Here is a 26,257-nt window from a genome sequence, read left to right on the forward strand (position 1 = left end):
CTGGATTTTTATGATCTGTCCAACATGTTGGATTTTGCAGATCACCTGACCCAGGTATCGGCAGAACAGGTAATTGCCCTGATAGATGCCCAGCGTAACTTATGAATAAAATTGCATTATCTCTAACACAAGGACATGGTATTTTTGTTTTTATAAGTCAGCACATTGTACTGGCTTAATGAAATACTATAGAGCATATGAGTGATGCTATGAGGATGGGAAGAGCCTGTGCGTTATTGGACAGAGATTACACCATCTATTTAGTCTTTACCTTGACAAAACGGGATGTAGTTATAAAGGCCGACAGTCTCAATACCGACATCCGAATCCCGACAAGGGATTTAAGATGGGTATTTCGACGCCTATCTTAAACTCGACGCCGGACCGAACGAAGTCCGGGCACCCTTAGCGGGGGGCAGGGATAGGGTTAGATTTAAGGAGCGTTGCAGAGTAGGGTTAGGCACCACTAAGGAAAGGTTAGGGGAGAGGTCAGCATCCTCTCCCTTTGGGCTGCCGGCGTCAGGATATGAACCAGTGGCTATTCAGCCGCCGGGACTTCATACCCATTTCGACAAAATATAGTGCTAAACATTTGTGATACACTGCGTGCGGTAAACGGCAATATGTGCACAAAACGTACAGAGATTGAGGTCTTCTATTATATCTGGGTGGGCTGGGTATGGGATCCTGGCAGTTGGGATGTTGCTGGTCAGAATACTGACACCCATAGGTAAGTACTGCTAAAGCTAACCTCAACCCATCCCCGGTGCCTAAATCTAAACCTCCCCCCTTAGTGCCTAACCCCCAATACTTACCTTTGGGATGCCGGCGGTCGGGATACTGGAGCTGGGATTCCGGTGACGGTATTTAGACCATCGGCATCCCGCACACCGGCATGCTGACTACATCCCATCTGGACAGTTTTAGGAGTATAATTTGTGAGACTGTAAACAAAATCCGTATGAAAATCCAAAAGCTCCAGGCTGGAAAGTTTGGTTGTGGAATTGTACAGTCCTAGCTACAGAGTATATTGCAGACCATTCCGTTTGCTTTATTATGATAAATAGAATCACATCAGCAGATATGCAGCATGTACTAGTAATAACATGGGCCATATGGACACACTGACATTCAGTCATTTATTAAAAGACAATACTGGAAATGAATGAAGCAACGTGCCAGTATTTCAATGTGAATAACAACAAAAACTTAAGTAGAAATAATTTCCTTTATAGATTACAGCTCTCTGTGCCGCTCTCCTGATCCGTCCGGCAGCGTTTAGCTTCTGGTTCACCTAGAAAAAAACAAAAAGTGATGTTACACCTATTTCTGGAATAGTATTCATATGAAATGTAGCATTTCATTTTTTTTTTTTTGTATTCGTTTATTGAATATAAATGATACCACAATAATTTGTACAAGTGACGTATTGGACAATATTATTCAATAGCATAACAACAGTCAGATAACGACACTTGCCACAGAATGTATGAATATTTAACAATCAAAAACCATTTATAATGTAAGTATGGTAGATTAGAAAAGATTTATGTGAGAGGGAGGAAGGGGACAAACAAAAAAAGAAAAAAAAAAAGGGGAGAGAAGTGTAAGAGAGTGAGCCACAAGTATACAGTGTATTTATATATAGTTATATGAGGAACGTCAGGCCGAGACTAACCAAGGCCTGGGAGCGGTGAGTTTTGAAAGGTATACCAGGAATTCCACACGTCATGAAACTTCCGGACAGCATTGTATTGTAGACTGGTGATATATTCCATATTTGCTATGAACCAAATTCTGTTCAGTAGCTCTTGGCGGCTAGGAGTGTGTTGTACTTTCCAATTACGGGCGATTTGAAAGTTGGCTGCGCAGGAGATATGAAGGATTAGTTTATTTGTAGTGTTGGGGATGGAGTCGATCGGAGCACAAAGTAGAAGAGTAGCTGGGGTAGGAGAGATCGGAATAGTAACAATTTGGGAAAGTAGGGTACGGACCATGTTCCAGAATGGGACAATCAAGGGGCATGACCACCACGTATGAAAATAAGTTCCGTGTTGGCCGCACCCTCTCCAGCAGAGATTAGAGATGCTAGGGTAGATCTGATGTAGACGTTCTGGCACTAAGTACCATCTGGTGTACACCTTATATGAGTTCTCGTGGATAGCCACATTGATGGAGCATTTAGAAATGGTCAAGCGTATAGTGTCCCATGCTTCTTCCCCAAGAGAGAGGCCAAGATCCGATTGCCAAGCCTGTTCGTGTGTTTCAAGCGGAGGAGGCATCAACGCCAGTATGAAGTGATAAAGGTGCGAAATAGCTCCTTTTGTCATTAGGTCTATACATGCATAATCTCTCTATGGGTGTGGGGTTAGGAGAGGAGCGAGTGGAGGGATTTGAGCTGGCGAAGTGGCGGATTTGTAAATATTGATAGTGGAGTTTATTGGGAATTTTATGATTGTCTTGAATATCTGAGAAAGATCTAGGGGAGGATACTTCAACTACATGGTGAAGCCTAGTGATGCCTGCTGATATCTAGGGGCAAGCCACTGTTTGAGATAGACCAGGGGGGAATGCAGGGTTGTTCCAAATGGGGATTAGAGGGGAAGGGTGTGGAGAGAGATCCAGTTTTTTATTAAGGGAGTCCCAGTTACTAAGTGTCAGTGCTATAGTGGGAAATAGAAGAGCAGATCTAGGTCTATGTTTACGGGGCATCCAGGGTAGATAAGAGACTGAGTGTACATCCACTAAGTCGCTCTCCAGATCAACCCATCTCTTAACATGGCGGGTTGAGTGCCAGGCGGCCATCTGACTCAATCGGGTTGCATTATAGTAGCGGTGCAGTGAGGGTAACCCCAAGCCTCCGTCCCAAGAACGCTTAGTGAGTATATCTCGACGAATCCGGGGTTTTCGGTAGTTCCAAATGAATTTACAGAGTACAGTTTGAAGTGTGTTGAGGGTGTGGGAGGGAATAGGAATAGGGAGAGTTTGGAATAGGTATAATAGTTTGGGGAGAATGTTCATTTTCATGGCATTGATGCGGCCTACCCATGAGAGAAAATGTGTTTGCCACTGTTGTAGGTCTGTCTGGATTGAGCTGATGAGGGAAGGGTAGTTGGCTTTATATAGAGATTCATAGGATTTAGTAATGAATACCCCTAGATATTTGAGGGAATCTTTTTTCCATATGAAATTAAAATTTGATTGCAATAACTACTTCATATTGCCGGGTAGATGTATAGGAAGAGCTTCGGATTTGGTATGATTAACTTTGTAACCAGACAGGGAGCCATACATAGAGAGTTCTCGAAACAGATTGGGAAGAGAGGTGAGTGGTTTTGTTAGCGTAAAAAGTATATCGTCTGCGAATAGGGACAGGGTATATTGAGAATGTTTAACCTTGACTCCATTAATGTCAGGATTGGCCCGTACACGAGAAGCAAGTGGTTCAATAATAAGGGCAAATATGAGTGGCGATAAAGGGCATCCCTGTCTGGTTCCATTTGTTATTGAAAAGGAGCCGGAGAGCAGGCCTCCTGCGACCGTAGCAGAGGGATTGGTGTAGAGGGCTTGGATAGCTTGTAAAAACTGTCCTCGGAACCCGAATTGGCGCAATGTTTGGAAAAGAAAAGGCCAGGACACCCTGTCGAAGACCTTCTCTGTGTCCAGAGCAAGCACCAGAGAGGGGAGTTTGTGGGTATTTATATAGTGAACTAGGTTGATTGTGCGTCTAGTATTGTCCAGTGCTTGTCTGGATGGGACAAAGCCCACCTGGTCGGGATGGATTAATGAGGGAAGAGGGGGTTGAGCCTAATTGCAATTACCTTAGCAAAGAGCTTTAGTTCAGTATTGAGTAGTGAGATAGGACAGTAATTAGACACTAAAAGGGGATCCTTATTAGGTTTCGGGATGACGGTTATGGTAGCTCTAGTTGTGTGTGGGTGGAATGAGGAGCCTTCTAAAATACAGTTGAAAGCCACAGTAATGGTGCATACACACGGTCAGATCTGAACGATAACTATTTAAAAATCGTTCAGTCGTTCATATCTGAAGGAATATCTGACATATCTGACATGCCTGGACGATGAACGATGCGCATTCCCGTTTGTCAGATAACGATATCTGACATCTGATGTGTTTGCAGTCAGACTTGGACGATTCCATTCATTTTAATGCAGTCAAAAATCGTTCAACCGTTCAAAACTTTGGTAAAATCGTTCATCTGACATATCTGACAGTGTGTATGCTCCATAAGGCGAGGTATCAAGGAAGTTTGAAAAGTTTTATAGTAGGACATTGGAAGTTCGTCGGGACCGGGTGCCTTTGAAGTTTTTGTATTTTGAGAGCTGAAACAATTTCTTCTGCAGAGATAGGGTCATTTAGCGTGGAAGAGGTGGTGGTATCGATTCGGGGGAGATTACAGTAGGCCAAATAGTCCGCAGTTGAGGTGTCCGCGTTGATATAATTTGTTGGGGGAAGATTGTAAAGGCGTTCGTAATAATTTTTAAATAAAGAATTGATGGTGGATGGACTATAGTGGCTGGTGCCGCGGTTGTCATTTAATGCTGGAATAGCAGTCCTGGCTTTCCGAGCTTTCAATCTATTGGCTAGTAGGGAATCAGCTTTGTTGCTCTTTTCATAGAATTTTTGGTTGAGCCAGCGTAGGGCCGTCCTGGAGGAAATCAGCTGGGCGTATTGTGAAGGGGAGGGAGTACATTTCTGAGTGGTTTCAAGACGTTGAACCTCTGCGGTCAGGGACTTTATTTGGGACCTACGTTCTTTATTTCTAAAGGAGGCATAATTAATGATGTGCCCACGGATAACAGCTTTATGCGCTTCCCACACCAAAGGGGTGCAAGTAGGATTATTATTTAAAGAGAAATAGTCTTCGAGGGCGGACCTCACCCGTTCCTGAAAATTTGGAATGGTAAGTAAAGTTTCATTTAAACGCCACGGGGGTCGTGAGGGTGGAACATCAAAAAAAATATCGAAGGACGCGGTGACGATAGAGTGGTCTGACCAAGCATTAGACAAAATAGAGGAATCAACAAGGTGTTCGCAAGCTGGTGTGCTACATAAAATAAGATCTATTCTCGAATAGGACTGGTGGGGTATTGAGAAGAAAGTAAAATCCTTGGATGAGGGGTTGAGAGCCCGCCATGTATCAAATAGACCCGATTCACGGAGATGCTTGTTTAGGGAGCGAGTTGCTGGGCAGGGTCGTGTTTTGGTGGGGGTAGGACCTTTGTCAAGCTCGTGGCTAAGAACTGCATTGAAGTCTCCTCCGACAATGAGGCTGCCTATCCTATATTTATTAATTTTAGAAAAAACGGAATTGAAGAATGATGATTGATCTGAGTTGGGAGCATACATATTAGCAATTGTGCATTCTAAACTGCCTAATTTGCCTGTCAAGATAATATATCTTCCATCTGAGTCTGTATGTACTGTGTGTAAGGAGAAGGGGATTTTGCTATTGATCAGTATTGCTACTCCATTGTGTTTAGACCGACTAGAAGAGTAGTACGCGGTGGGGAAACTCTTAGTATGTAGTGAGGGATGTGACTGCGCTTTAAAGTGGGTTTCCTAGATCAGGATAATCCCACCCTTGAGATCTCTGATAGTTCGGAAGAGTGATGAGCGCTTCTGAGGGGTATTTAAACCCTTGGAGTTAAGGGAGGCAAAAGTTAGCGACATTTGGCTTGGATGCAATACTCAATGTAGATAATAATGTAGGTGGAAAGTTCCTGACTCACTAAGGGGAAGAGGGAGGAAGAAAATAAAGAAAGAGGGAAATTAGAGAGAGAAAGATAAGAGAGAAGAAATGGAAGAGGGTTAAAAGTGTGGGAAATAAGGGGGAGAGAGCCGGGTGGGAATTCCCTGTGTCCAGCAGGGGAAAACACACTCGGCAAGTGGGACTAAGCAGTCCAGAAAGGTAGAAGGGAGGAGAATCCGAACTACCTTTAGGTAACTAGTTAAAATAGATTAGAAAACAAATAATTGCATTGTATATACCGAAAAGTACTGAGTTTGTATTGAGGAAAGAAGTGAGAGTGTCAGAGAGCCTTAGCCCTCTGTTTGTGGTTGTGTAGTAGAGGTAAATGAAGACCTAGTAAACATTGCAGAGATGTCAATGTGAGTTGTCAGAGGGGGGGAGAGAAAGCATATAGTATGAGGGCCCAAATAAGGGTATACTTATCAATTACAAATTACAAGGTCAATTATAACTAAATATATAACATGCTGAAATGGTTCAAATATGTTCGTCAGATATTTCTAGGAACACATGAAGAGTAGGGTAATAGTACTCGCGTGGGACCCACATGCGGTGTCCTGATAGGCAGAGCATTCCGGAAGCCCTGATGGAGTCATAAACTACTAAAAATACAGCTACATAAAATAAAGTAAACATATAGCCATAGCATACTACTGTAAACCAGTAGAACAGATGAAACAATTACAAATATCATAACACATAGTAATATGACTGAGAAAAAGGATATGAAATGGCCGTCTATGCAGGGACTCAGGGCCAAGATGAGGGTCCCATGACGGAGGAGGGTAGTCTCTGCTATAAAGTAGAATGTTTCTCAGAAGAGTGTCCAGTTGTCGTGGGTAAACCCAAATGGGAAGGAGGAGTAGTATGTAACCTTAATCATATTATATGTCCTCTGAAGCGGTTGGAGGGGGGCCGGAGTCTTCCAGATGGGAAAGAAAGTCTTTGCCTTCTTTAGGGTCCCTGTTGATAATTGTTTTACCGTTGAAGTCAACCATAAGTTTGAAGGGGAAACCCCATCGATAACGAATCCCCCGTGCTCGTAGTGCCCTCGTTAGATCTTGACGTTCTCTACGTTTCAAAATTGTAATGGGGGCTAGATCTTGGAAGAATTGTAATTTGATGTTATCATAGAGAATATGGGGTTTTCTACGTGTCAGGGCCAAGACACTTTCTTTATCCTTAAAGCTTAAGAAGCGTATGACTACATCTCTTGGGGGTTCACCATCTCTGGGTTTAGGTCTGAGGGCTCGATGGGCTCTTTCAAGGGGCAGCTCATGATGGCTTAGGTCAGGGAGAATGGAGGAGAACACGTTGTGTAGATAAGTCTCTAAATTATCCGGGGACACCATTTCTGGGATGTTTCGTATGCGGAGATTGTTTCGTCGTTCTCGATTCTCCAGATCCTCATTCTTGGTGCGGAGATCAGTGAGATCCTTGACAATGTGATCGATGTCCCTATGAGTCTCATTTTGGAATTTTTGAAGGGTGTCTTGGCGGGATTCTAATTTAGAGGTTCTTGTAGAAAGTGAGGATAGATCTGATATAATCGAGGAAACTGCCTTATCCAGTTTGAACTCTAGAGATTCTTTGAAATCTGTGATAAGGGATCGCAGTGCCATAATGTCTTCTTTTGTGGATAGAGCTGAAGAAGGTGTATCCTCTCCTTCTTTATGGGGTAGACTAGGGGAAGGAGGGACGGCAGCCGCCAAGGACTTGTCTCCTTTAGAAAAATGTTGGGAGATATCACCACGTTTTCTGGTATTGGTATTTGACCTGTTCATAGTGGCGGTAGAGGGGTCGGCAGAGAGGGGTAAGTATGATGACTGGGAGAACTCTGTGGACCTAGTTGAACAGTGACAGAGGACTCGAGATAGTGGACGTCTGCAGATATGCACAGAGTGGAGTTGTGCGGCTTTTGTCTAGAAAAGAACCACAAGAGGGCGATGCCCCAACACTCTCAGGGGGTCATTGCCTCAGATTTTATACACAATTAATTCAGTGTCACAGAGCGGTTTATAGGCGGCAGTGAGGTTCTGCTGGAGTCAGATGTGTGTGCTCGCTTCAGAGCTGCTTTTCACCCTGGCCAGCGGTATCGGAGAATGAAAGGGTTTAGGGACCTCAGTCAGATGTGGTCTTCATAAGAGAGGGTACAGTCGTGTGATGTAAAATGTCGGCAAGACAGGATCTACATTTATCCACGTCTGCATGGTATACCTGCTAAACCACGGCCCCCATAAAATTACTTTTTATATAATCAAATGTCCAGTATATTGTGAGTGCACTCACCCTTCTAGTTAGTAGCAGGCAACAAAACAGTGTAACCGGGGTGAGGGCAACCCTTGATGTTAGATCTCTGTGTAGGTTGATGTAGTTGGTGGGCCACAGACTGCAAAAGGGACTTCCAGTGTTATAAGTTATTGATCCAAAGTAGCCAACACACAGGGGGAGAGTATTACAGTGGAGGGAAGATCCAGCAGAGAAGGTGAGACAATTGGGGACCCACACGCTGCTAAGTCAGAGGAGCAGATCCGGCAGGGGGGAGATGGCTCAGGAGTGAGAAGGTGACCAGGGGATGCTGTGAGAGGACTGGCGTGGTCTGAGATGCAGGCTAGTCTCCAGGGCCGTTTTCAAAATGGTGGCCTCCAGCGATTCGCGTCTCCGGCCGCGATTGCTTTTAGGGGACCACCGGGTTATGGAACACCTCTCCGCAGATCCCCACACCACCAGGGGGGGACCGGGAGGTATCGGCGACTGTCTGATTTGGCCGCGGCGCCGCCGACCTGCGGAGCTCCAAAATTGAGCCCCCGGCTTCTGGAGGAGATGCAGGCTGCGACGCTGCTGGAGCCGGAGATCACTCCCGGAGTTCAGGTAGGGGTGCAGCGGGGTGGCAGGAGGTCAGGAGAGATAAAGGGGTCTGCTGAGATAGCCGGGGCAACAATAATGGGGTAATTTTGAGGTGGATTCTGAGGAGCTCCAAAGAAACACAGCCTCTCCACTTGCTAGTCAGGCCATGCCCCCAGCGTAGCATTTCATTTTTAACTGTTAATCTTCAGTGTGGGCTTACCATATCATGTTTGTGCTATGATCAGACATTGGTAGAGCTTAGAGGGAACTGTTCGTCCAGAACATCAGAAAGCTGGTCTTGGCTAATCGGTCATCTACACATCTCATTCTGCAAGCTTCCAGGGCGGTTCTGAACTTATGAGCCTCGGGCACCTACAGTGTTCCTACTATTCAATTAGAGGCCTGTTTTCAAAGTATCTCCGTATACAATTCCAGGACGTTTTCGCCTAGGCAAAAACAGGCGAAAAAGTTTCTCCAGCAAAATCCATATTTTGGGGTACAAATGTGGGGACTTGGTTCAGAATCTTTTGAATACCCCCTAATGACTAAGTATGCAAAAAAAAAATATCTTAATTCACCCCAAAAAATACATGTCATTTTTGGGCGAAGAATGTAAAAAGTGTTGGAAATGGGGTAAAAAGTAGGGGGCTATAAGGTTGAGACAGGTGTTTTTAGGATTGCAGGAGGCTGCATCATCTGTATTTTTTAAATCTTCACTTTAGAGACACCAAAATATACTAGTATCCATTTATATGTACCCCAAATTTATCTGCAGTACTTATTTTTCTAAAAAAAAACAATACTTTATATAATTTTTTCACACTTATATGTATATTTGCATAACAGTCCTTTGACTCAATAGCAGATCACTAAATCCTTTTATTAAGGCTATTAATACTCTTCTATATTGATTCCCAGGGTCAGTGAGGCTTTTTATGGGGTACAGACAGATTTCCCCAAAATTTAATGTCGTTTTCCCTATTCACTACAATCACCTATCCGTGTTTTCGCCTGTTTTGGAACTGAATCGGGAGAAAAGCGGGGACACGAATGACGAAATCATTGCGTCCAAACAGGCATATGAATTGCGCTTTTCGCCTCTAATTGAATTCGGCCCTATATACCACTTCCAGAACTGGCCCTTCTCACTTATGGAACTGGTTGTGAGTCAGGCACTACAGCACCCGTGTGTGCGCGGCTTCTTCTGGTGTGGCTTATGTGACTATGCTAATACTGATACAAGCCCTTTCCCCCGAGTACAGCCGTCCGTCTGCATGTGCAAGTACTGAGATGGCCACTTTCAGCATCTTTAGACGCCTCCATCAGATGCACCATAGATACTTGCACCAGCCCTATACTAAGTGCAGATTCTTAATAAGAATATAGCCTCCAATGTGAGCGATTAAGCATACGAGTTTGCAACCAGTTCAGAGACATCCCCATAGCACGGACCATATCCGTGCATTTAAATAACACCCTCCCACTCACTGCCCAGTACATTTACAATACACTTCGGATACCGTGCGTCTCAATCGTTACTGTGCCTCTGTGTACACGCTGCAGGACGTGTGCGCTGTGCAGCTTTTTAGTCACTTAGACGAATGTGCAGTTGAAACACCATTTGCAGGAATATCGTATTGCGTGCAACCCAGAGTCAGCCCTTATGACCTCAAAGCACCAACAGCGGTGGAAATCCCTGCTGGGCAGGAGAGTGGCCTGTGGTCTCCACTGCTCTACATTCAGATCAGTCACAGGCGTTAGAGAATGTATATAATCTGATGGAAAAGACCACATTCACCTATTTCCATCAATTGGGATGTGGCTTCTTGTATAGAGCGGAAAGCTAGATAATGTGCAGCCAATCCCCCACACCCAGAAGAGGCAGCCATCGTGTAGGATGAATCAACATTTATGCTATCCATTTAGTAAGATGGAAATATCAATGGGGACAATTCAAGGGAACGCGATGTGAAGACGCCAAGAACGAATTCCCAGAGCTATTCCATTGATTCCCCTTGTCCGCCACTGCCAGTTAGCGCGCATTAAGCCGGGTGTTTAGGCGCGTTAACCGGCATTTTCCAACGAAAGTGCCAGAGGTGATGTTGTTAGCACCGTGCTAAGCTGATAAACAGCCTTGTGGGCGCCACTTTAGTCGGATTTTTACTCGCACCTCAGGAGGGTACAAGAAGAAATCCTTTAGTCGGAACTAACAGCGCGGTGAACTGAATGGATCCGGGAACTCCTTCCTTCAATCGGGCCCCATTGCGGTCACAAAATGGCTGCTTCCACGGTCTGAGTATGGTGGTCATGTACGAATTATCCTTGAGAGATCTGCAATCTGTAGTCATTTCAATAAATGCAACGGTACTAAGATTCCACTTGCTATTAAAAGTTTTAATAATCGGTGACTCAGTACTTAAAAATATTTTAAGCAACAATAGGTACGGCTGCACCTGTTCCTGTTTTCTTACAGTATTTAGTGAAATATCATAAGGGCTCTTATTATGTAAGATCAGGTCATCTGCAACTGATGGATTTGTCAAAGGAAAAAAATAACTTACTTTTTACCCATAAAATGATAATAAAATATACACACTAAAAGTAGTATATCTAAAACACTCAACTATACCAATGAGCTAAACCAGCAGTTGTACTTACCAATATTATTTGAATGGTTTGTAAACAGAACATCAGCTTTCAGCTCAAAGCTTATGCACATCATCTCCTTGTTAGGTGCAACCTTCCTCACAAGGTGAACAGAGTAACTTTCCAACATGGTTCCCAATATCGCCTCCGCCCTGTCCTTCATTTCTTTCTCCGGGCTGCTGTCCTTTGAGAAGCCGTAACAGTGTAAAGTCGGCAGGACGGCCTCATCGCAAGGTTCCTCCTCCAGAAGATGTCTGAAGGCATCGAGGAATTCAAGGGCCAACGCGGGCAGGTTCATTACAATGTGAATGCAGTTTTTCCTGCTCGCAGAAAAGGACTTTATGTACTGCGACAGCTCCTTCTTTACCACGGTCCTGATAAATTCTCGGCCGTCTAAGTTAAATCCTTGGATTTTTTTGTCCACTTTATTCAGTTTGCAGTTGTGGAGGAGCCATTTGTAGGATTCTGGGTTCAAATCATTGGCAAAAACGATGCAGTTTTTTTTAGCAGCGGGGATGGCAAAGGGTCCCACTCCTGCGAATACATCAAAGACCACATCTCCGCTCTTCAAGGTCCCAGTAATACGATCGTGTTCTGTGCTGAGCCGGGAATTCCAATAGACTTTGGAAAAATCAAATTCATAAGCGATGCCGTTTTCCCTCACCTGGAAGAAGACATTTTTAACCAACTGGACAGAAGGTTTCAAAAGGAAAATTATCCACTATTTACGATTCATGTATATCCAAGGATTATTACTGACCTTAACAAGAGAACTGGACTTAGAACTAGGCTTACCATACGATCCCTTTTATCCGGGACACTCATGAATTACACAGGTTCTGTGGCCAGCTGACGTCAAGTCTGGTTTTAATCAGCCACAGAACCTGTGTAATTCATGAATGTCCCGGTTACGAAGGGATAATATACTTATAACCAAATAAACCCACCATACTCTATCTTACTGCTCTGCAGCAGAGTGCCATGATACCAACAAATATGGAGCAAACCATGTTGCAATGCAAGGGGTGCAAACACATTTATTTCATTTTGCATGTAGGGTAAATACAGGCATGTAGCCCACAAATGCTGGACAGCTTTATTTTTACACTGCAATTTAGATTTGCCTTTGGACACGCCCCTCTGCCCCACCTGCAGTGCAATATGGTATTGCCAATCCGCAGTTACTTGCTCCTCTTCGCTTTACTCCCTTCTGATAATCAGGCCCAGTAACTCACATAACTGCAGTCTCAGCTTTTTTACCTGTATCAGAAGACCCCATAAGTGGGGGAAGTAATATCGATAAACGGGATGCGGCCAATAACCCTAGCGTTGAATTTCTAGTCAGAATAATGGTGCCGGCATCCTGACCACCAGGATCCCGAAGGTAAGTACTAGGGCTAGGGGTAGGCACTAGGGGGAGGTTAGGTTTAGGCACTAGGGGGTGGGGAGGGTTAGGCCAGTGGTCTCCAACCCGTAGCTCGGGAGCTACTGGTAGCTCACAGTCTTAATTTTGGTAGCTCACCTAGCTGCAGTACTGCCGAGTCAGATAGGAGCCCACTAGGTGGAAATTACCTCCGATACATGCTCCCCTGCGACATAGACGCTGTGGGTGAAGCCACGGGGAAGCAAGTCTATTGCCATAGCCGCTACGATCAACTGGCGTGCTTCCCCGTGTTTCCACCCACAGCGTCTACACCACGGTGGAGCAGCACAATAAGTGACTCCTGCCCAGCCCTCTGGGAAAATCACACAGCAGCCCTGCCTAAATCTTTTGCTCCTCTACTGCACTTACCTCCTTGGAGCTAGTAAATAACAGTGAAATGTGCCTGTTCTTAAACGTTATTTACAAATTGCAACGATATCACTGTATTAATTAAATGCATAGTTGTTTTCATTTTCATTAAATGACCTTCAATTGTTCGGTTATTAGCCAGATTTCATTTTTCCATCATTTTAGTAGCTCTTCAGGAGGTATAATTTGTCTCCAGTAGCTCACACCCCAATTAAGGTTGGCGACCACTGGGTTAGGTTTAGGCACTAGGGGGGCGGGGGCATGGTTAGGGTTAGGATGCTGATCAATAAAGTGTCCCAGAACCACCCACATAACCTTCATAGCCTCCATGTGTAATTACATCCCCTCTCACAGTCCACACATAACCTCACACATCGTCTTACTCTCACATCCGCCTGACATTTGGCCGACATTCCTGTGTGACTGGATCATGCAGCCGATCAAGAAACTCTGCATTCTGGCTGGACCAAATTGTAATATATAGCACCTATCCTTGTGTATCAATGCCTATTTCCCTATAGATTGTAAGCTTGCGAGCAGGGCCTTCCTACCTATATATCTGTCTGTTATTACCCAGTTTAGTTCTATTAATGTTTACAATTGTAAAGCGCAACGGAATATGCTGCGCTATATAAGAAACTGTTAATAAATAAATAAAGTGTCGGTACTCTAACCGTGTCAGGATGCCGGTATAGCGGTTATGACTGCCGGCATCCCATAAGTATTCCCTTTAAACATAGCTGTTGGATTATCAGGTTATTTTATTCCATGAAGACTACCAGATAAAACATATGTAATGACCCAATGAAGTTTTCAGATATGAACCATGATGATAAAATACATTTTGCTCAGACTTAACGCAACATCTGTTGCAGCTCTGATAGAAAGTAATATATACACTACACACACCGTCAGCTCATTCTACAATCAGAGTACCACTAAGATCTCATACAAAAAGCTGAGACACATTTGCTGGCCACCAATCCACAATGTCCCTCCCCCAAACGTGGCAGTCACCTGTAGAGGGAAAAGGGGATATATAATCATTCTGTTCATCATGAAGTCCGGTAATACACAGCCTGTGATGTATACCAATGCCAAAAAGTGGCCTCATTCCCCCGCAGTGACCGTATACACTATGTTTACAGATTTAGTAATTTATACAAGTGTCATACATTGCACAAACCTTCGTCACCATGTTCTCTTCCCCAGCCAGCACTTCCATCTGAAAGTTTCTATAGGTTGTATCAATTATGTTTGTTTTATTGACAACAGAAGTAAGGCCTGGATTTTTATCCAATAGAACTTGACCTGTCAAAAGAAAAATAGTGATTTTGAGCACTCTATACATTCATCAATTCGCTATTTCCTACATTTCTATAGTTGTTTTATTTATTTTTGGCTCATCGGTCTGGCTTTGGTACTTAGACACCTAAAGATGGATATTTAACTGCGTGCCCTTATAATTAATCTTTTTCTAATTGAATATAGGGAACTATTTGTATATAGATTCAGTTGCAACTTATACATTTCTATTATGGGGTTGGACCCCCCCTTTGCCTGAATTCTCTGTGGAATGGATTCAACAAGGTGCTGGAAACATTCCTTAGAGATTCTGGCCTATGGTGACCGGATGCCATCAAGCAGATCTGACACCTGCACATTAACGCTGCAAAACCCAAAGGTGCTTAATTGGATATAGATCTGGTGAAGGTGGAGGCCATTGTATCACATTGAGCTCATTGTTAGGTTTGTGGAACCAGCTTGAGAGGTTGTGTGCTTTGTGACATGACGTGTTATCCTGCTGGAAGTAGCCACTGGAAGATGGAGAGACTGTGGGCCCGATTCAGAAGAGGTTAGGCCACTGCGCACGCCGGAGCCGACGTGCGCATGCGCGAGACCCGGCTAACGACAGGCGCTTTGTCGCTCCAGGTCTCGCACCAAAAGGGGGCGTGGCGTGGGGGTGGCTTCACAAACGGAGGTGTTCCCATGCGAACGCCTGCCGTTTGTGGGCGGCCCCACTGACATCACCAGTGATGTCAGTGGGAGAGCATCCGGCTCTATTAGAGCCAGAAGCTCTCTGGGGCTTGCGGCCATGAGACGCTACCACAAGGGTCTCATTGCAAGCCCGATGGTCGCAATGGTCTTGACCATCGCGACCATCATCCTGGCCGCTCCCTATGCGAGCGGCCAGGAGATGGCTCCAAAAAAACCCAAAAAAACGCCCTGATTCAGAGCGTCCGGCTCTGAATCAGGGCCAGTGGCCATAAAGGGCTGCACGTGGTCTGCCTCAGTTTCCTGTTCTTAGCTGACTGGAGAGGAACCTGGTGTGGTCTTCTGCTGCTGTAGCTCTTTAACTGCAAGGGCCGATGTGCTGTGCGTTCGGAAATGCTATTCTGTGTATACATGCTTATGTGAGACACTGTCAGCAGTGTTCTCCACAGGCTGTTTTCTGCGGGCGCATCGCCTGGCAGAAACAGCCTACCGCCCGGCACTTTCCCCCGCTGTGGAAAGCTGGCCTCTGAAGTGACCGGAGTCTAAAGAAGCCTCCGATCGCTTCAGAGGCAAGCGTTCCCAGTGATGCAGTGCGCGGGAGACGTCACCCGCAACATGAGGAGCCTGCCCCGTGCACCCGCTGGATCTACTTAGATCCAGTCAGAGCGAGGCAGCGGGAGTGGCGAACAAGTAAAGGTAAGTTCTGCCCCGTGGTGCTGCACTCCCCTGTGACACTGCTGCCTGTCTTCTGTGCTGAGCTTGCCTGACTGTGTCTTCTCCAGAGGGCTCCCAGCTGCTCTGATCACATTCAGCCGGGCTGAAAGTCTCCCGCTCACCGCCATTTTCTGTTCCCGTCCTCTGGTTCCGCTGCTGTCATTTGCTGGGCTAGGCTTAGTGGTGCCCCTGGGGACTTGGTTTACTGGCCCCTGCTGCTGTCTCCTATGCATCTCACTGCCTCTGGAACCTTTAGACACAGCATAAGGGACACTATTTAAGCCTGGGAGCACTGTATAAGGGGCCAGTCTGGGGGCACTACTTAAGCCTGGGGGCACTGCATAAGGGGCCAGTCTGGGGGCACTACTTAAGCCTGGGGGCACTGCATAAGGGGCCAGTCTGGGGGCACTACATAAGAGCAAAGCAAAACTACAGGGGGCAATGCATAAAGGGGAAACCTACAGGGGGCACTGCAAAATGGGCACTTGTGACTGAAAGCCAGTGGGGGAGCAGCCTGAGACCTGTCGGGCTGGATTGGTAAGGGAGATACCCTTTTTCCCGGCGCGCGCATAATTGCGAAGGCCCCCACCCGGCTACTTTTGGATGCCACCCGGCTGGAAAAAATTTCTGGGGAGAACACTGGTCAGCTTGCTGCCAGTTGGAACCAGTCTACTATGTAATTCCCATTAGCAAGGAGTTTTCCTCCACAGATCTGCCGCTCAATGGATGTTTTTTGTTTAGCGCACAATTTTCTGTAAGTGCTGGAGACTGTTGTGCCTGACAACCCAGGAAATCAGCATTTGTTGGGATACTCAAATCACCTAAATCAAATCCTGTTGTCTTGCAACAACAATCATTCCATGATCAGAGGGCCTCATTCACTACAGATCGCTATTGCGGCTATGATTACGCACGCAAGTCTGCTGCGAAAAACATGCTAATGAATACAAACACAAAGCCGTCGCACAGCCAGCATAGATACCCACTACCGCTATCTCACATCCGTAATACCTTCCAGTCCTGCATATACATCAGGAACATCGAGTAACATCGGCCCCTCACACACAATTACAACAGGTCTGACCTTACTCAGAAATTGCTAACCTCATTGCACACAGTGACTACTCAAGCTGCGTATGTTGTCGCAGTGGCTAATTTATGCATACCCATGCAACGGAGATCAAACTGCGTTTCTCCTACCACTCCCCCCGTCACCACCCCCCAAACGCTGACGTCGCGCCCCTCGGTCTGAGATGGCTTTGTATCTGCGATTCATGAGCAGTACGGACCATTGACCAATCTGTGCACACTTTTCTAGTTGATGAATCAGGCCCAGAGTTAATTAGATCAAATATCTTCCCCATTCTGGTGTTTGGTCTGGACAACAAATGGATCCTTGACCATGTCAATTGACCTCTCCCAATGGACATTCTCACCCTCCCATGTGAGTGACCATGTGCTTGATCTGCTCTTCACTCACCGTTGTGATATTTCTGATTACTCCAACTCCCCATTCCCCCTCTCTGACCATCACCTTCTCTCTTTTAACCTGTCCCTCTCTCCTTTCCCTCCTCTACCTCCAAAAGCCACCATCACTAAGCGTAACATTGAGGCTATCAACAGAGTTTCCTTTTCTTCCCTGCTTGACTCACTTCTCTTCCCTATCCTCTCTCCCCCCCTGCTCTCAACAAGCTGCTTCCTTATACAATGCCTCCCTTACTTCTGCTCTTGACTCTCTTGCTCCGGCGATCACTATTCACCCACGCAGATTCACACCTCAACCCTGGCAGTCCAATGCACCAGAGACCTGCAATGTGTACACGAACCGCCGAGCGACAGTGGAGGAGACCATGTTCTTAGGCAGATTTTCTCCATTTAAAATGTATGCTCTCATCCTACAGTGCCGCCCTTTCCCTGTCTAAACAGTCATATTTTAAGAACCTCATCTCCTCCCAGTCCTCTAATCCCCAATGTCTCTTCACCACCTTCAACTTCTTCCTCTGCCCACCCACCTCCTTGCTCTCTGCCCTTGCTACCTATTTTACATCTAAAATTGATTCCATATGTCAGGACATCATCTCCCACCAGTGCCCCAGCTCTCCAACTCCTCCTTTCCCGGATCACCTCTCCCCATCCATTTTACTAACTCTGACATCCTTCTCCCCTGTATCTGGAGAGGAAGTCATGGCCCTTCCCCCTCGACCCTATCCCCACCTGCCTCCGCTACCTCTCTCTTTCTGCCTGCTCCCATCTTGCCCACCTCCTTAATCTCTCTCTCTCATCGGGCACGATCCCTTCTGCATTCACGCATGTCCTTGTCTCCCCCATTCTTAAAAAATCTACCCTTGATCCTAACAACTACCGACCCTTTTGCCTCCCAACTCCTTGAGCCTTACTTTCCTCCCACTCCCTCTTTGACCCTTTCAGTCTGGCTTCCGTTCTCTCCACTCCACTGAAACTGCCCTCACGAAAGTCAGCAACGATCTCCTTGCTGACAAATCCAAAGGCCACTACTCTCTGCTCATTCTCCTTGACCTCTCTGCTGCTTTCGACACTGTGGACCACCCTATCCTGCTGCAACTTCTTCACTCCCTTGGTCTACGTGACACTACCCTCTCCTGGCTGTCCTCCTACCTCTCTGTCTGATCCTTCTCCGTCTCCTCTCATGACTCCTCTTCCCCCCCCACAGCCTCTTACAGTATGTGTTCCCCAAGGTTCTGTTCTTGGAACTCTCCTATTCTTCCTCTATACGTCCTCTCTAGGTGAAGTTATCAGCTCCTGTGACCCCCACTATCATCTCTATGCTGATGATACTCAGATCTACCTTTCCTCCCCTGACCTCTTCCCCTCTCTTCTGACTCGTATCTCCAACTGTCTCTCTGCTATCTCTTAAACTTAACATGTCTAAGATAGTCGTCTTCCCACCCTCTCACATAACCTCACTTCCCACTATTTCTTTATCAATTGATGGCATAACTATCTCATCTAGCCCCAAAGTGCGCTGTCTTGGAGATATCCTGGACTCATCCCTCTCCTTCAAACCACATATTCATTCAGCACCGCTCACAGTTCTGTCATTTCCATCTTAAAAATATTTCCAAGATCAGACCTTGGGGCAGATTCAATTAGCCGCTGGATTTACCACGTGACTAATTGCCGGCCTAAATTCCTGCGGCGCAGGGAAAAGTTATTCAATTAAATAGCCTTTTTCCAGTGCAGTAAAAATCAGGACACGCATGCGGAAACACTGATTCCATGTAAACTGCGGAATCGATGCGTTTGTTTCCTCGCACGCGAAGTCGGTTTGACACGGATTTTACCTCGCACCTACATGAGGTGCGAGGTAAAGTCAGACTGCGGGGACTTGTGCGTGGGGTCTCGGAGACTCCCGCGTGAGGAATCCCCGCTAATTGAATAGGTCCAGTGCGGCAATTAGCCGCGGGGTAATTTAGTATATATATACTATGACTGGAGGAGGTTTACAACGGCCCGAAGTCATATACACTTATACGTGTGTTTATTACCATTTGTTTTCACCTTGCAAAATACACTCTCTTTTTTAGGCAACAGTAAGACTTCAAAAACCTCTGTAATTACAGCAGAGACTTATCATCGTTTATGTTGCTATACTATGCAATTAGAAGCATAATATATGAATTAAAAGTAAGCACCAATCACAGTCAGGAGTGCATTCCAAAAAAGCAATCACAAGCAGTTTGCTAGTGCTGGTGACCATAATCATCATCCAGGATTATTATTACTATCTTTCATTGTGTTGGGTACGGGAAGCTTGCGGGTGGGATGCTGGCTGCCAGAATACCAACAGTGGCATCCCGACAGTCAGAATCTCAATTCCCAAAGGTAAGTTGCCTAACCCTCTCACTAACCCCAGCCCACCTTTCCCGCAGACTCCCCCCCCCCCCCCCCCCCGAAGCCTAACCCTAACCCTATCCCTCCCCGCCCACACCCTGACCCTCCTCTAGTGCCTAACCCTAATACTTACTGTGGGAGTGTCTGCGGTCGGGATCCTGGCGCTGGGATTCCGACTGCTGTCAGGACTCTGGCTCCGGCATCCCGACCGCCGGGATTGTCAACTACATCCCCTTTAATTTATAAGGCATCACAGAGTGATCACTGCCCCATACAGGGTAAACACAGAAACATTACATACTAGGTACGGCAGATAACAGGAGTCGGGGTGGGGCAAGTTGCAGAAAATAGCAGGAGCATACATTGGTGAATCGCAGGTGGAAATCACCACTGTGTCTGCACGTGCCCCTGACCACCAGCATATGATATGGCTTTCTCAGTTGCATATGGGTCTGTGTTCCTGTCTGCAGGAGTTCACACGCCCTAACTTTGCTTGCCGTACTTTACTTTACCGGGTTAGTACTCCATCTGCACAAGTCCCTATAATCTGACATTTTTTATGTGCAAAATGCACAACTAAGGGCAGCTTTACAATTGCAATAATGCAAATGCAGCAAGAGGTGTATGACACCCCCTGTTGCATTTGCGATACCAGCACTGCGACGGAGGTCACAGGCTGGTATCACCATCGCAACCATCGGTGGTCAATGGTCGCGATGGTGGACAGTGCCGGGCGGCCGGCCAGCTGAGTAAGCCTAAGCTTACTCAGGCTGGCCGGCTTGCGAGCCCAGAAGACTGCGTACATCCATGCAGACTCTGGGCTGGACACTCCCGGAAAACGGGGCAAAAACACCCCGTTTCCGGGAACGCCGGCCAGCCCCGCCCCCTAAAATGCCTCTGCCTGTCAATCAGCCAGAGGCATTCAAGGGCTTGTGTGCGATTGAGCAGGACCCATCCTGCGCACAAGCAGATTGCCGATAATCGGAAATCTGCGTTCAGCGGTGCACGCTGAATCAAGCCCTAAGCAATAACACAGTACACAAAGTACCACGGATCAATAATCCATTACATACAGCTTTTTGCCATCACGTATTTTCTTAAAAACCTTTGCACAATGTTCCTGCATCCAAATAGCTGATCACTGGAGCTGGAGAAATATTTCTAATGTAACGAGCATTAAGAAGATTTATGCACTTTATTACACATGGTCCGAGGAGAATATATCAGACACCTGAATAAGGGATGACACTCTACAGCCATACAATTTGTGATGTAAGAGAGAATCCTGTATTCAAACGGCAGGTAAGATTAAGGGTAGAACGACCCAACTTGGAATATTCAATTGGTCTTATAATATGGGTGCTTTTATTGATATGGGCTAACAATTCCACCTGCAGCAGTGCTACTTACACACATATGGGAACAGCACAGGTTTTGCAACAGTTGTGACCCAACTATTATCTCACATCTTACTTCCAGATACGATTGCAGTCATGTTACTCAGACACGATGGCGTGGCTGTAGTGGACAAATTGACATTAAGGTCACTAAACCGTGTAATAACAAATCATCATAAAACAATACATACCAATCAAATTCTTGTAAGGAAGTTGGTGATCCCGGAGATTCATGTGAGCGATATGTCCGACGCGGCTGAAACTAGAGGTGACGTCTTGACCCTGAGGTAAGACTGCCTGCAAGATCTCATCAGTCTTAAACTGTTCATAAGTAAGCTGCAGATCAATGTGAGATACCTGGGGGCTGATCTCAAACTGTTTGAAAACTTCACGATCACGTTCGTCAAACGCGTCCTCTGACGTAACTATAAAAGGGTCCAGTATTACACTTTTGTTATCACCATCCTTCGGGTCATCGATGACTCTCTTTAGGTGTGGCCTGCAGATAAGCCTGTGTTTGAGACTTTTCATGACTTTGTTAATAATTTCTTTCTTAACTTTAAGAACAGGAACTCGTATAGTTTTAGTGAAGGCCTCACGATCCAGACTGGTCATCCCGCGCACTTTGGGATTAGGAGAGAAGAGTCCTGCGTCCTCACTTTCCTGCATTTCTGTTACTGTCACAGAGCTGTGCTGCCTCTGGAATACACTGATTGGAATTATAGGGATTAATTTATTTAGGGTGATTATGCCACAAGAGTTCAGGAGAGTTGTTGAGCAGCAAAGCCGTTTAAGAATCCTGCAGGAAAAAATGTAAATAAAAATTATCACATACAACAAACCTAACCTTGAAAAAATGGATTTCTGCAAATTGCTAAATTACTGCACTGATTTAAAGATAAATGTCAATAAAACAGATATTTTCCCTAATTTCGTTCCTGTATCCTATGTCACTGACTTACAATAATACATAACTGCATGGTCGTGTATGTTACAGTAGTTTTGACCTCCATTACGGTTGACTGTTTACTACGATTAAACAAAACTTTGTTATGAACACAGACTTTTCTTTGCTCTCATTGGGCTCGATTCAAATGAACGCGTATTAAATAGCGCCGTGAAGGAGTTCCCGGAGCTATTCAATTCTTCGGGCTGTTAGGTTGAAGAATACCCATTCTCGCACCTTAAATATGGTGTTTAGTTGTGAGAACTGACATTTTTCCACTAAACTGCCCGGCGAGATGGGTGTTTCTGCGGCGCTAAGGACAGAAAGCAGCATCGCGCCTGTACTTTTGTCGGATTTCTGCTCACACCCCTGGAGGGATGCAAGAAGAAATCCTTAGAGCACAGAATTGAATAGCTCAGGGAGCTCCTTCCCAGCATTATTTAATTTGCGTTCAATTGAATCGAGCCCATTATATAAAGCACCATCTCATGCATTTTTACAGAGATCATTCTCACAACTTCCAATTAGGAACCTAAGATATCCGTATGAATTAGTGTAACTCGTAAGGAGCTTTAAAAGAAGTATTTTTATGTCTTGGTGGTGTTTGTTACATTTCAGAGATGTTTTATTTCCTAGTTTGTTAATGTAAATTTGACTAAATGGGAGAAAGGCTGATGAACACAAGAGAGATGGTGGTGGACTAGTTATATTATCAGGGTTCCTCAAAGTGTGCGGAATCCAGTGAGAGCTCAGGTGAGAACTACAGCCATGGCCAAAAGTTGCGAATGACACAAGTATTGGTTTTCACAAAGTTTGCTGCTTCAGTGTGGAAAAGGCATTGTTCGTCAAACTGTTCTTGGATGGTTGGGAGAAGTTGCTCTTGGAGGATGTTTTGGTACCATTCTTTATTCATGGCTGAGTTCTAAGGCAAAATTGAGAGAGAGCCCACTCCCTTGGCTGAGAAGCATCCCCACACATGAATGGTCTCAGGATGCTTTACTGTTGGCATGCCTGTGACGAACAATGCCTTTACCAGCATGATGGAGCACCTTGCCATAAGGCAAAAGTGAAAACTAGGTGGCTCGGGGAACACAACATCAAAATTTTGGGTCCATGGCCAGGAGACTCCCCAGACCTTAATCCCATTGAGAACTAGTAGTCAATCCTCAAGAGGCGGGTGGACAAACAAAAACCCACAAATTCTGACAAACTCCAAGCATTGATTAGGCAAGAATGGGCGGCCATCAGTCAGTATGTGGCCCAGAAGATGAGTGACAGCATGCCAGGGCGAATTGCAGTGGTCTTGAAAGGGTCAACACTGCAAATATTGACTCTTCGCATAAACTTAATGTAATTGCCAATAAAAGCCTTTGACACTTATGAAATTATTGTAATTTTACTTCAGTATACCATAGTAACATCTGACAAAAAGGTCTAAAAACACTGAAGCCGCAAACTTTGTGAAAACCTATACTTGTGTCATTCTCAAAGCAGGCAGACACGGAATGAAGGTCACTCCTAAACACAAACCGTGTATCACACAGCACAAAAGGTCACCCCTAAACACAGAGGTCACCGCGAAATGCAATCTCCCTACAAAGACAATACATTTAAAAGAGGTTTGTTCCACTCGTCTATATAATGTCTGTAGACCAAAAAAAAAATCTAATAAAGTTATTCCTTATGAAACTAAATATCATCAACATGTGGATACCATTATATGGCCACGTAGGGACAATTACCATCCAGTCCTGATGGGGTTAGGAAGTATTTCTTCACCTAAATACAATAAAAAAAGGGAATCACTAAATGAGAGGGCACCTAATCATGCTGGAACTTTTTCAAAGTGTGGGGCACAGATGCACACACAGGGAGCGGAAAGTTGTATTTCCAGCTGTTGTGGCACTACAAAGCCCAGAATGTCCTGCCAGCCTGCATCTGCACAGAGCGTGCAGTACCAAAGAATATAGTCTATGGCCCTAAATAAAGGCAGCCCCTGTGCACTGACTGGCAAGTGGCGCTACACCAACCCACCACTGCTGCATCTGACCTACTGCTGGCACCCTCACCTCCTCATGCTGCTCAGCCTCAGCCGCCATGCTAGTGGTCACGTCATCACGCCGCGACAGTGTGGGCAGAGAGGGCAGCGGTGTGAGTGGCTCACGTGATGCGATAGTAAACAGGAAGCGGCGGCGGCCAGGGGCTGTTCAGTGCTCGCTCAGCTGTTGTTGTAGCTGCTGCTCCTCCTCACACTCACCCTCTGCTGCTCAGTGACAGTGTGAGGTTGGGGATGGCCAGATACGTTTGACTCGATTCATAAATTAATATATATATTTTTTTAACCGAAGAAGCTGCAGCCCTGGGCTGGCAGTACTACAGCCCACCATGCCGCATGCACAAAGCAGCATTAATTCGGATTATGGGCACCGTGTGTCTGCTCAGGATGAATCTGCTCCTCTGCTGGGAAATGTAAGTGCTCCTTCAGTGTTTATGTGTGACAGCTCCTGTGCTGCATTGTCTGTCTAGTACCTCTACCCCCCATACTCAGACCTGGAGGAATCATCCTGAGTACTAGGAATTCATTAGATCCAGGTTATTCTGTATTGTACATGATGCATATCTACTATATCCAGTAATACTTTTATCACACTTCCTCTTTTGAGGAATGCAATTGTTTTTTCTTTTTATAATAAAAGTTCCATAGAGGATTATTCCAGGTCAGATGGCATTCATATACTATAATACCATTGTCCTCCACACACTCTCCAACAGTCCCTCTGTCCCACCCAAAGCCCTTTACATCACTCACTATTTACTACCAAATTGCCCTTTTGGTGTCTCTCCTGCATAAATCCGTTCTTCATCACAAAAGTGTTTGTCTCTCATTTCTACTTCTACCCAAAACTGAAGTGTCTGTGGTGACGCGAGTTACTATCAGTGTATAACAAATTGTCTTTGTACCTCTGTGTCTGTTCTGTTTTACAATGTTGGGAAGTAATAACTGTACAGCTGGGTGTTGGCTGCTTGGTCTGTATTTTTATCTGTTGAAACTATGACTTTGTTTTCAGGATATAAAGAAATTGCAGCCTCTGCAGATTGTGCTGGATAGCCATAGAGGGAATAGTTTGGCATTCTGTCTTCAAACAGTTACTTTTTTTTTTTGCCCTTAAAACCATTTCCAATATGGGTTTGTCTGTCTGCTATATAGTAAACCTGAAACCTCCACTTCTCATTTGTGACACTTTTAGTTTTTTGAGACTTTATTTCACTGAAAAATGGTTAATCAACTATTATTATTATTATTATTATTATTATTATTATTATTATTATTATGTAGGGATTATTAGATTCTGTAGGGAATTGTAATTCATGTTGTATAAATTGCTTTATATTCTGTATAATCTATTTAAATTGGTTGCACGCTTTCAGACAACCCCACCTTATTACAGCCTGTCCATGTATCAAATGAGGCATCCTGCCCACTTCAGGCTGCTCCTTTTCGATACTGCAGCTCACAACATGTAAAAAATGTAGATCCCTGTAATTCTATTGCAGAAACTGGAAAGGAAGTGCATTGAGCTCATGGCGTTCCTGGAAACGGGCGTTCCTGGAAACGGGCAGCGGTGGCCCCATTGTGGGAGTGGCGAGGCCAGTGTCTGCGCCTTCTGACGCATATTTACTGGCCTCGGCTACAGAGCTGAGATGGCCATTCTGACTAGTCTTAAGCTGGGTACACACTCAATGATGTGTGTACCCAGCGATACGACGGATGGGCGGCGGGTCGACTTATCGGGTGACTGGTATACTTTACATGATCCGGTGCCCGACTGCCGATATGTTGGCACCAGTCGCATTGTCAGATAAGGCTGCATGTAGGGCCGACCTGACGATGCGACTGACGACCAAACGGTAGCGTGCATGGCCTGACAGAGCGTACACATTAGTCGATCTTGATGATATGTTGGACCGATCCATCGGATCGGCAAAGATATTATCTAGTATGTACCAATTGGCCTGAGCCTGGTGAGTATCTGTTTGAAATCAATCAGATCAGTACCAGGTAAGTGCAGTTTGGAGATGATTGCTCTCTACCTGTGTGTGCAGCTGCGATAATAGGATCTAGTTTGCTGGAAGTTATCTGGCTGTTGGCCTGAGAGTCAGAATCTTTTCCATATTGGTGACTGATCCTGGCACAATATATCCGGCTGTGTGTGGTAAGCCTAATACCCTTTTCAGATCTAAATCCTGGCTTTAACCCGGCTCTGACCCAGGTTAAA

General features: G+C 45.4%; 2 protein-coding genes across 3 annotated transcripts in view; one reads left to right on the plus strand and one right to left on the minus strand.

The window, feature by feature from the left end:
* Nucleotides 1-1,125: 1,125 nt before the first annotated feature.
* On the minus strand, nucleotides 1,126-24,155 carry TRMT5 (tRNA methyltransferase 5). 2 transcript variants are annotated; one of them, XM_088473732.1, is made up of 5 exons: nucleotides 24,050-24,155; nucleotides 21,226-21,833; nucleotides 14,245-14,369; nucleotides 11,279-11,930; nucleotides 1,126-1,294 (listed from the first exon to the last, which is right to left on the minus strand). In XM_088473732.1, the coding sequence occupies exons 1-5, from the start codon at nucleotides 24,055-24,057 to the stop codon at nucleotides 1,230-1,232; spliced, it is 1,458 nt and encodes a 485-aa protein (XP_088329858.1). In that variant the 5' UTR covers nucleotides 24,058-24,155; the 3' UTR covers nucleotides 1,126-1,229. The 2 variants fall into 2 exon arrangements, with proteins under 2 accessions (XP_088329858.1, XP_088329859.1); XM_088473733.1 differs by lacking the exon at nucleotides 24,050-24,155 and adding an exon at nucleotides 23,695-24,005.
* SLC38A6 (solute carrier family 38 member 6) overlaps nucleotides 24,127-26,257 on the plus strand; it is a 66,146-nt gene continuing 64,015 nt past the window's right edge. The window contains exon 1 of the mRNA XM_088473734.1: nucleotides 24,127-24,449. Within this exon, the coding sequence (XP_088329860.1) occupies nucleotides 24,366-24,449 (84 nt within the window). The 5' untranslated portion in view covers nucleotides 24,127-24,365. The remainder of the gene's footprint in view (nucleotides 24,450-26,257) is intronic.

Source organism: Taudactylus pleione, unplaced genomic scaffold (genome assembly GCF_031769625.1).
Source record: "Taudactylus pleione unplaced genomic scaffold, aTauple2 ptg000139l, whole genome shotgun sequence".
Classification (NCBI taxonomy): Eukaryota; Metazoa; Chordata; class Amphibia; order Anura; family Myobatrachidae; genus Taudactylus; species Taudactylus pleione.